Source organism: Barbatula barbatula, assembly GCF_947034865.1.
Source record: "Barbatula barbatula genome assembly, chromosome: 9".
Classification (NCBI taxonomy): Eukaryota; Metazoa; Chordata; class Actinopteri; order Cypriniformes; family Nemacheilidae; genus Barbatula; species Barbatula barbatula.
Genome location: NC_136772.1, coordinates 8,321,851 through 8,333,965, shown reverse-complemented (window position 1 = coordinate 8,333,965; position 12,115 = coordinate 8,321,851). Strand labels below are relative to the sequence as shown.

General features: G+C 37.8%; 1 protein-coding gene across 2 annotated transcripts in view; it reads right to left on the bottom strand.

Moving 5' to 3' along the window:
• The window catches only part of nalcn (sodium leak channel, non-selective), a 67,810-nt gene extending 56,955 nt beyond the window's left edge, over positions 1-10,855 (bottom strand). For both annotated transcript variants that reach the window (XM_079463619.1, XM_079463618.1), the window contains exons 1-9: positions 10,747-10,855; positions 9,036-9,126; positions 8,829-8,890; positions 8,021-8,161; positions 6,595-6,777; positions 4,620-4,703; positions 4,385-4,524; positions 4,169-4,297; positions 1,960-2,111 (exon numbers count right to left, since the gene is read on the bottom strand). In XM_079463619.1, the coding sequence (XP_079319745.1) occupies positions 1,960-2,111; positions 4,169-4,297; positions 4,385-4,524; positions 4,620-4,703; positions 6,595-6,777; positions 8,021-8,161; positions 8,829-8,870 (871 nt within the window). In that variant the 5' untranslated portion in view covers positions 8,871-8,890; positions 9,036-9,126; positions 10,747-10,855. The remainder of the gene's footprint in view (positions 1-1,959; positions 2,112-4,168; positions 4,298-4,384; positions 4,525-4,619; positions 4,704-6,594; positions 6,778-8,020; positions 8,162-8,828; positions 8,891-9,035; positions 9,127-10,746) is intronic.
• Between the last annotated feature and the right edge of the window lie 1,260 nt (positions 10,856-12,115).

Below are 12,115 nucleotides of genomic sequence, written 5' to 3'. Positions count from 1 at the left end.
ATTACTTATGTAAACCAGAGTGTACAAACTAAAAACAAAATAGGTATGTTACCTATTCTCTCTTTCATGGCGACCCATGATGCACTGCTGCGAGATGGCTGCCAAAGGCCAGCAGGAAGCGTGGCACTCAGCTCTGCTTCCTGTCATTTTCCCACCAGGTCCTGGGGCCAAACTGGCCAGGGACACTTGCAAAGCCCTTTAATGTTACCTTGACTAACCATAAACATAACCCTCACAGGGACCCGTAAAATAATTACTTGAAGAGACCACTTTAGTTGTTTTTTTCAACACAACATTATGTTTAAAAACCTAAAAATATGTACAGTAATAGTAAATTAGGGTTTTCCGTGGATAGATTATGTGGATGAAATGCAATTGGCAAACTAAGAACAAATCACTTAAGATAAATCACTGTCTACAGACATGTCTGGCAAACGGAAAAAATTATATTGTCATTTAATTTTGGATGGCCTCAGCGGGTACCCTAAATCAAGACTAATTTCTAAAACCAAGTCAGATCTCAGCAATCTCCCTGACTTTACGTTGGCTACAACCTTAATAAGAGCATCATATGAATAAATGCATTTAATCAAGGGAAAATATGATCTACAGGGAAGAGATGTAATAATGCCACGAGTAATGTCAGTTGCCATATAGTGTTAATGTAAACTCAGCAGATCGCTGAGGCACGAACGGTTCTGGTAGACTCACAAATGACATATCTGTGTATTGAAGTCTATAAAGAGGATGAGGGAGGGCCCTTTTGCAGATTTCAATGTTGTGCAAACGGTTTCCAAGCCATGACTGGTTTTTGTAGGGAAAATCCTCCTCTCATCGCTATTTGGAGATTGAAGGCACTGCTCTATGTACCTTTCTTGTGGATTTATCTCAGATGGGAACGATAAGAATCGGCATTCTGGTTGGTGCAGATCAAGGTGCTTAAACAAACCGTTCTACTTATGAAGCTGCTTTTACAATGCTTTGAAATATAAGCTTTGCCGGAAATGTAACATTTCCTAAAGGCAGTGAGAGGTGTTTTTCTGTTTAACACAAAATGTGTAAATCAAGTCAAAATGCTTCTGTGGGCCCCAAAGCTGCATGAGAAATTGAAATGAAATAATATGGTGGATATATTACATAAACTAGTATAAAAGTCCCAGCGCATAAAAAAAGGTAAAGTGACACAAGCACTAAATAAATCCCCAGCAGGACAGCTAAGCACTAAAATTTATGTTGTTGTTTTGTTGTTATAGCTAGCAGCAGAACCTATTTTAATTAAAAGCACTACATTCGGCACAGGATTTTAGATTCTTAAACTCAAGCTAAATCTGTAGGTGATACAACTGCCCCAGGGCAACACGATCAATTTGTCTACTCTGAAGTTGAAATAATGATAAGATGAAGAGGTACAGGAAATAACATCAAACTGAATGATAAAATCGCCAGTTAAATTTTTTTAATGGACAAGCCATGTTCCGTCATTTCTACAATGGAGACAATGTTAAAGCTGCATTTCATAACTTTATCTTATGCACTTAATTTTAAGTAAGTTGAATAAGTTGTGAGTCGGGTTAAGGTAAAAAGGCATGATGCATGAACTAACAGAAAATGGTCATTTTATCTATATAAATATAAAAATTTAATCGAGGGGATTCTAAACACCCTTGTGTTTTACTAAAGTCCTCTAAATGTCATATTGTTGTAAAACAAAAGGGGACATATTACAGGTAGTTAATACTGTAAATAGTGGTACCTCTAAAAACCTATTGACAAAGGTCTTGTAACCAATTAGCTACGACATCTCATCTACCTCACAGTAACAAGCTAAAAAAAATGGAACACTTTAGCAATCCCCTAGAAACCACCCACCTCAACCCAGAATCATGGCAGTGGGTTATCAACAGTGCAGGCACTTTCTTCATGGTGGGTTGAGTTGTGTAAAGCATTGCAATGACTCACCAAGCTCATTGAAGCCGCTATATCCCAGCTCCTGTCTGCTGAGTCCTAACTTTTCCAGATCTTTACACTCAAACCCTGCTGGACACTGATAACCCTCCCCATATGGAGAGCAGTGTGTATCAGGGATGGCCAGGCTGTTCCATGTCACCTCACTGGAAAAAGAGAAGAGTGACCAAAGAATCATCCTCACATGTTGGCATGCTATATCTGACCAGATTAACTATTGTATTGTAACAAACAATCTGGTGTTTGCTCACAGACTTGCACTCGTGTTATTATGGTCCTCTTTGGCTGCGGGCACACAGTCAGCATTTGGGACTGACATATGACTCATTCTGTGGTATAAACAGCAGTTCTATAAAACCGAATTAGGATTCTGAATTCTATTCTAGTTACCACAACACAATGTTGTTTGTGCAAATACAAATACAAAATGATGTTACATTTTTGCTTAAAACAAGAAAATATTAATATCATATGCACCTGTGCTTTAGGTGAATATATCTTATTTTGAGGAAGTTCAGATATTTTACGTTAGAAAGAGACAAAGTTCTGATTAAGGAAAAACAACACTATTATTTGTCGTGCAAATTTCACTCTTTACAATAATGTATTTTTATGTTATAATCTGGACAGACAGCTTTATTTTTTAAGCGTGAATGTAACCTTAGTGTTTTTAAATTAAATTAATCTATTTATTTTAACACACACACAGCTTTCGTTTTGACCACAGGTGTTACTTTAGGAGGCTTTTGATATCTCTAATGAAAATTAATGTTTTTAAATCGGCTTGCCAGACATTCTTTCAAATTGTTTATTAGGGGCTGTGAAATGAGTTGGGATCGATGATTGCAGTATCACAAAGGCCAATCAGAGGCACAGCGGTGAATCAAAATAGCTCTAATTATACAGCCATTAATAACCAACCAAAGAATTCATGGCTTTAAAGAAACTGCACGCTTCATGATATCAATGTCACCTAAAAATATCCATTTTGTATCCAACTAAACATGTCTTTGATTATTACTACATCGCATAAAAATAGAGATACACCAGTAAAACTAATCTGGTGAAAATTGCAGAGACTGTATCACATGTCCTGACATGTTATAGCCTACTACAGTACAGCCTAGAGTCGTTCAAGGTGAAAGTTTATTATTGCCAAGGTCATGAGCCTTAAACTCATCCATATTTAAGAAACTATTCATGACATCAAATATCATACATGGTTTAATTCTATCAATTCCCTGCATTCCTGAAATACTGTGTCTTAGTGCCAGTGTCACATGGTTGATGATCAACAGTGAATTTTTCTAAAATAGATTTCTTTATAAGGCACGCACAAACACCCAATAAAAGTGTTATGCAGAAGACAATATTTGTAAGAAATCTGTGCCTGGCCCTTTTAACAGCATGTGAATGAAAATATGCTACATATAAGAACTGGGTTCAGGGTGAGAAGAGTTTGTTTTAGCCCTGCAGTTTGACAGAAGGAGTCCAGGCGACTGAACAGAAGCGAGCGTGTGCGCAACACCCAGGCAACACAGGAAACGTTAATTATTGTGATTAGCGTTCGGCACACTCCTCTGTTGCGGATGGTTATGGCGCTTTGTTTTAGAGTCTGCTCTGACGTGCCTCTCATCTGCGAATGAATATGAAATAGGCCTGGGTTTTAAAAGAGAACCACCTCCACACAAACAGCTTTAAGATCAATTCAGCTTTTGTCATGCCCTCAAGTTGGGAATCAAGTGTTCCGGCAAGATTTACTGTTCATTTTAAGACATGAATGGGCATTGTCTTATAAAGTGCCTTCCATGTGAAATTAGGATTTTGGAAAAATTCCCACTAAAACTTGTATGGTTATTCGTGTAGGGGTGTTGAGGGTCATACTATAAACGGCAAACTGTTATTAATAGCATTTATAGCTGCTGATGGGACTTGCATTTTTGAGGACAGATGTGTGTGGGAGGTGCAGAGAAACAGACAAACACTTCTGATCTCATGCTGATGCTGGTGAAAACTGCAGCATAATGTCAAATCCCCTGATTCATCGTCGGAATAATAAACCTCAAGTTTGACAAAAAAAACAGACCACACAAATGGAATATGGAATCAGATATACACAAGATTTAACTTTTTTGTCATGACGTTAAATGATGATGTTAATAATGATGGTTTTGCCTTTGAACTGGTGATTAAAATCCCATACCCTTTCTTTGTACCATTGATAACGCAGTGATGATTAAAGGTGCCGAACATCTGAACGCCCAGGATTCCATACAAGAGAAGAAAGAACAGCAAAAATATGGACACGCTCCAGATCTGCTCCCCCGATCGCCTGAAAGGAAGTGATTTTTAAGTGGCTGAGAGGAGAAGAAGCTGACAATTCTTGAATTCCACTCAATGGCTCGACACTTTCACTTACTTGAGAATGTTGGTGATCCGAGTGCGCGGCAGCTCAAATCGGAAGTAAATTCGGAAAGCTCGGATCATTATGAGGGCCCTGGGTATGCGTAACATCCCCCAGGGTGACATTTGGTCCACAATCTCTGCTATTTCAAACACCTTGGAACATTCAGTGGGACAATTAGTAAAGCATTCAGAGTGCTTCATTTGAAATCAACTTTGGAAAAATGACATTGAGGATAAAAAGTCAATACCTGAAGCACAAGGGAGACCCAGAGAAAGACCACCATAAAGCCATCAAACATGCACCAGCGGTCTTTAACATAGGAGTTCTCTCCCTGAAAAGAGAATCAGGTGATAAGACACAGACTTTAATGAAAGTCAACAGGTTAGTGGCAGGTGGTCTACAGGTCTAATAAAACACTGAGGCAGCTGTTAACACCGCAGCTAGAGTAAAATTGTCATAACACCTATCTTGCAAGACACTGTTTAATTAACATGCAGGTCTCAAAAACTAAAATAGCCCACTGACTTGGGACCAGTGCGAGAGAGTTTCTGGCTAGTTGATGGAACGGTCATGTACCCTAACTGACCAATGCTGTGCTGTCACTGCTACATCTTACAATGACTAATCAGGAACGTTTGTGTGCCATCGTTTTCCAGTAAGTGTGTTTGTAGCAGATATGTGAATCTATAGTTTTTGAAGAGCTATAATGTAACTAGAGTATATCATTTGCAGCCATTTGAAAAAGTAAGAACCCAAAAAAAGTGTGTTAAAATAAAATTATGTTGTAATTTCTGTTAAAATAAAATGCTTGCTATTATTATTTCTATTTGTAGAGATTTTAATAAATATAAAAATCAGTAAAAAAACTGAGCTGCTACAAGGCCGACAAAACAAGGTGAACAAAACAAAGTGTCTCGGCACAAAAAACACACCAGTATCTTCGTATTTTGTGATTTGTATTGCTTGGCATAAATCATTATTATTATTCGTCCTTTATGTTTGCCACCGGTTTTTGCAAATATCTATCCCATAAAAAGTATTAAACAATATTCATTTTAAGCACAGTGTTTTTTCAATTTTCTGAAAAACAGTGAATCTAGACATCCGAGGTTTCAAAAGACCAGCAACTATATATAAATATACTGTAAGTAATAATACTACTGGTGGTAGATCATACAATGGACACTTGACTGTAAATTATATGTTCAGAAGTCATTCATATGCAACCTTGGGCAGCTGGGGCATAGAAAGTGACATTGCAGATATGACATGCAAATTTGTTTTCTTAACCACAGACTGCCTTCACGCTCCAGTGGCCTTTCATTGATAGTCAGATATTTCAGTGGCTAAAGCACTTGTCCTCCCCAGACATCAGCCCAGAATTCCCTAGGGGCTTAGAGCCTTTGATGAGCTACTGTGCTAAAACAGGTCTCACACTGGATCAGTAGGCCACAAGCACAATTTATTAAATGGATAGATTGTGTGAAAAAGGCAACTGGCAGTGACTGTATTATGAATACTGTTTATGCTACTGCATTCGCTTTTCAAATAGAGATATAAATAAATACCCTAATTTACAAGAGCAAATTAAGTTGTAAGTAAATTCAATGCTTACATTCATGCATTTAGCAACCGTTCATAACTCTGTTCATAATATACTTAATGACCCATAATATGCCTGCAAACAATGATAACAAAAAAAATGAAAAAAATCATTCACAGATCATAACAAGCACTCAAAAGATAAAATTACAAAATATATATATGGGCCTAATTAAGTGAACAGAGGTCACTGCCACTAGTATGATAATGTGGCGAGTCTCCCTTCTCCAATAAAATTAAAATGCATGTGTTAACTTAGCATATAATTACTGCAAGGTTAATCACCCTGTCCTTAAAGGATCTCAGGCTAAAAGAACAAATTAATTACTTTATCTCCTTCATAAACCCGACCGCTTTTCACGCCAGAGGACAAAGACAGGAAAAGTCTTTATTTTCAATATGCATCTCTTTGCTGGTTCAAGAAGCGAATGATTCACTATTCAATGTCTCTCTTCGCTTGTTATCCTTGATTCGCCAATTAAACTGTCCGGACATTATTTAGAAGTGATTAAGAGGGCTCGCTAAACCCACTTGCCCATTTATTCTCTTCCAAAGGAAACAGTCTATTTTTTTCTCATTCTATTTCTATTGTAAATCATGACAACCCCGATGTGTTTTACCTTGATGATTCCCCTGATATGCATTTTGGCGATCATCTCTGCGCTGTAGAGGAACATCAGCAGAGTGTCCAGGGTAAAGGTGACATACTGTAGAGGCGGGTAATGCTCGAAGGTCTTGGGTGTATTCATACACACCGAAATGACACTGATTATGGCACAGGCCCGGAGGAGAGAATGAACCCACTGAGGAGAAAGAGCACATCATCAATCAGATATTTTGAAACAATGGATTAAGGCACAACCGTATAGTTAACAGGGCTCTAGACTCGGACCAAAATGCAATGATTTTTTGGTAACGTGCAAGGTCAAATTTCACAGGGTCGGATTGGTGCGAGTGCATAAAACTTATTTTTGCCCCACCAAAGATTTATTTTAACAATTAAAGGCGGGGTGTCCGATTTCCGAATAACGCCGCTAAGCATAAAAGCATCGCGGACAGACTGCCCAATGTTCTTTTAAAACGCTCTCGCGGAACATTGATGTCATATTCCGATCCCTCTGCGCAGCGTGGCGCATTCTGAGCTATTTTTTATCTAAATAACAGCCGGGTTTGATGTGCTCAATAAAAGTGTTGTGCACTGTTATAGCTGTTATAAAAGAAAAATCCTATCCAGTGAAGTGTTTTCCTTCTATCGTTTGCAATGTCCTAACAGATTAACATACAGCGTGTGTCCGATTCGCAACCTAATGACTCATTTGAACTGATTCATTTTGTTGATACTCATATGCCAATCAGAACACAAATGTACTTAACAAGAATGTAAGATTAGTAAGATTTGTATTTAAAAAAATTGTATGACAATGTGTATTAAACTACATAGTAATAATTTAGTTCTGAGTTGCTTTTGAGTTTTGAGCTAGCTAATTTAATTTAATTTATTTTAACAAATACCATGTTTCTTTGCATTTATTTTGGATTTATTAGGCTCGCAGTTCACGAGTAGTGTACTTTACTTTTAACTGTGGACGACCATGGTCGTCACCCCCCCCGTAGATCATTTTTGACTCAGGAAAAACCCTGCTGGTGCATATATTCTGTAATTCAATGTAAAACAATGCAAAGTGTTAAAGTGCAAATATGGTCAAATTAAAAGAACAATCCATCAACTGAGGTCATTATGCAGGGTCATTATGATTACTATAAAAACGGGTGCCACCAAATTGTAAATTGGTGCGACCAACTGAGAAAGTGAGTCACACCAGTGCGACCGGTGGGAAGAATTAGTCTATAGAGCCCTGGCTTGCTTTTGCAATGGGTTCTAACTGAAGTCAATTTTGTAAAATTCACAGCTGATTAAAACACATCTGACGCTTAAAGGAATAGTTTATGATGAACCTTATACATGATGAAGTATCTCATTTCATCAGCTATAGGCCACACATAAGTGCAGCCACATGGTGAAGTTTAGAAGATTTGTTCACATACTGGTTTGTTGATCCAAAGGATGTCAGCACTGTCTGTCAATGTTTCATCTGGCCCAAAGTCGGTCATAGGCTGGGCCTCGACCCGCGAGCTCTGCTTTCTCTTGAGCATGCTTGGGCTCGCTGTGCTATAGAGAGAGTGGATCTGAAAGACAAAACAGATCGACCACATCGAACAAAGCTCAAAATCTTTTCGTAGCCATTCGATTTGGTTTTATTAAATGCTGGCACTGTTGTATATGTAAAACTGCACAGAAGGACCTAATGTATTATTAGTAAGCTTACAATGAGTTTTAGGTTGAGCTGGCGGGCATGATTTTGTAGGAAATCTCAATTTGACGTCAATTACTTCTTATTGAAAATTTCTTAAAGAAAAATATGTGAAGTGACCTGCGATTTTACGCTTCAAGCTGAGATGGCGATATAAAGTCAAAAGTTAAGATTGTAGCTTTGTTGTGAAACGTTGGTGTGAAAAATTGCAAACAGTAAACAGCAGATGGGAAACATCTAATGCAGATATAGCATGCACACAGATTTTGGCTTCAACATGGGAACACAGCTCTGTATGGTACCAGACAGTATGTATTGTAGTGTTGCACAGCCATCGTATCAAGCAAAAGATGTACATAAAACAAAGACTGTTGACTTCAAACAGAGAAACAGACCTACCTTATGCAAAGACCACAGTGGATCTTCACCGTAACACAAACGACAGGCAACCAATAGTGAGACTGCATACTAAAAGGCCATTCTTACGAAGGACAATACTAAAACATGAATATCACACACTCACTGAAACAAAGCGCACATACCAACGGGAAAAGTAAAGCTGAAATTGTTCCAGCACTGCACATAACATGCGATCAGGCATACCCTGTAAATAACACACAACAGTTAGTCAACATGGCATATGATGTACCAAATGGGTACAATTATATCCACAAATAATGTCCACCAAATCAGACAACACAGAGTGGCGGAGGAGTGGACGGATGGGATTGTGGGACCAGGTTACTCACGGTCAGGCTCCTCATTGGTGCATTCATTCCCAGCATAGAGAGTGGTGGAACCCGGTATGAAAGACAGTTATGAGGGGTTGAGGCCTTTTTCCTGCAATATCATCATAAGTCTTTCATTCAATTGATCGACCATTACTTCCAGTATAAATTGTCTATTCAATAAATGATACATCACACCATTTTTTACATGTAATATCAATTTTAAACAGCATCTAATCCTCTTATATGAACTGTCAAGGCTGGACCTCACAGATCGTACATCATATAATGTGATAAAGTGCATTTTTCTCATTTGTTAGCATTTCTATATCTGCTTTAACAGAAAATACAGTACATTATTGTAAAGGTCACTATTTTGGAAGATAAAGAGTGTGCTGTCAGTCTGTTACAAGTTCAAAACTACTACAATGCTGAATCTATAAAGTAAAGTTGTGTCTCGAAGTTCCTGAGTTTACGTCAAGAACCTAGTGGCCTGCTCAGAACAGCTTCTTCATAGTCACAGGCAATTTGCAAAGTAATTGCTACAGTTAGCATATGTTGATAGATAGAGATTTGAAGACAAGTGAAAACAAAATTATAGGGTGTAAGTGCAGTAATGTGGGAGTAAGTCACAGAAGACTACAATTAGTTTCACTTCTTCAGAAAGGACTATTTGCCTAAAGGCAGGATGCAATCGCTAAACATTTTAATGGTGGCTGTAGAGATCCAGTGGTCTTGTGAGTTTGCTTTTAGACTCATTTGTTACATAACAGCTTTGCATTTACGTTTAGATTAGAGGCTTTTGTATGTAAAGTGTGCTACAGAATAATTACAGTAACACTGTGACGTTCAAACACTGCAGATATTCACCAAGTTACATACCCATTGCCTAAATCACATTTTAATTTGTATTCGCTGGAGAAAATCCAGAAAACAAGAATTAATAATAAATAAAGGCAAATAAATAAGCAACCACACCCCCAGCGAAATAAATTAAGCTCAGATAGTAATGCAGTAGATCCCAAATGCCACCAACAATACATCTGTGACCATGTTTGATATTGAGCAGTAGAGCAAAGTTGATACCAACTTTCTGAACAAATACTTTGTCTCTCCACACACTCTCTCTCTCGTTCTCTTTTTCTGCTTTTACTGATGTCCTTGTGTACGTTTACAAGACTATTAGGACCATGCCTTTAAGCAAACAACCATTCTACACAAGTCCACCAAAAGCCATCCAGCAGCAAGCAATCTTCAAAGATTCATTAGATGTAAAAGCATAATGTGCAAAACATACCATTACTGTATGTCAATTTACTTAAGGCTACGTGGCACACTAGAACACAATGACATCAGGCCTGATACGTGAGCATCAAGCTGGGAGATTACCCCTGCCGCTCCAGGGTTGCCATGGCAACAGAGGAGAGCCGACTGCTGCTGCTATACCTCTCACTGAATTTCAGACAAAATCACACGCGATACATAAAATATACCCCACGTCGAACATCACACATCTTATAATATTGTCCAATTCGGACATGAACGTATTATAAAGCTTTTAAAATGCATGAAACCGCTGTATTTTTAAGCATCGGCCTGTAGCTACGCAGTCGGTGTATACACTTCCTGGTAGACATGCAAACAAGCCGATTGCAACGAAATACTTGTTTTATCTGATACTGTTTCCGAATTTACGCATCAACGCGACAAAATAAAAGCTCGTTTGACTTACTGGTGGTTGAAGTATCGTCTTTAGTGCAGTGTATAGTCCATGACTCGTTGTATTGTGCTCGAGCTTCAGTCACAACAGCCGCGCGACAGATGCGCACCGGACGCGCGTGACCCACTACAGCAGAACGCACGGGATGAAATACTGCAGGCCTGAACATGTACACACTCGGGATTTTCGTGTACAGCTTTGTCATTTTATAGCTCAATTCAGATGAAATAGTATTGAATTGAAAAATTCGATTGACGTTTTAAATTGTTAAATGGTCTTAGGCAGCAACTGAAATACTACTAGAAGACTGCTTTAAACAAACGGCTAAATATAAATTACATTTAACAAAAAGAACAAGAACAAATAATATTTGCAATATGAATTATTATTCTCAGCATTATAAATAGGAAAGATTGTCGTCATGACCCGGATAATAATGGCTAAAATACACTACAAGTATTTTCAGTCTGGACTTGTTGCAGAACGTCTGTGACAGTCTGCAGATTTGATCAGTTTGTGTTTCTATCGGAGAATTTCAAAAGTCTGCAAGTGTATGATGTCTAGTTAAAAGGTCTTGTAGTGTATTTCAGCCATCAGTCCCAGTTGTGTTTGAAAGTGGTTTGAAATTTGAATTGAACAAATGCAAACTAAAAATTCTAACTAAACTTTCAATATCACAACTTTTTAGAAAGATCAAATATTTTTCATTAAGTCCTGTTGAACAGCCAAAGCAATATTTTGATATTCTTGCAATTACCTTTTATATTTTTGCTGTTTCATTAAGGTTTTGTGATGCCTATAAAATACTGTTTAATAACATGCAGGTTTCTATTGTGAAACCTACCACATACTGTATATTGTGACAACATTACAACATTATAAAAAAGGATAACGTGTGTTGAAGGAACTGTATATCTTTATTAAATGTAAGTGGAAACATTGTAAATAGAAGGAGACTAAGTATGTTACTATACTCCCTTTTACAAAATTAACGTTTACAGAATTTTGTCTGTTAAATTTAAAGCAGTTTCTCGAAAAGGGGGCACCCGAGAGCACCTAAGAAAATTGTAGCTCATATTTACGGAGCTAAATATGAGCTAGCTAAGGTCTAAGGTATTAGACCTTGGATCTAAGGTATCCAAAGGTATTGTGTGTTATTTGTGTTATAACAACGTTTAGCTCACAAGTTATTTGTCCGGGAATCTATTATGAACCGCTCCATTGTTAATGTGCGGGATAAAAGGACGTTTTAATGTTTTGCGAGATAACGCAAATACGTTTGCAAGAGAACGCAAAAGTTCTGCGATATAACGCAAATATGTTTGCGAGAGAACGCAAAAGTTGTAAAAATATTTTTCTCTTCCCTCTCATATTTCTCCAA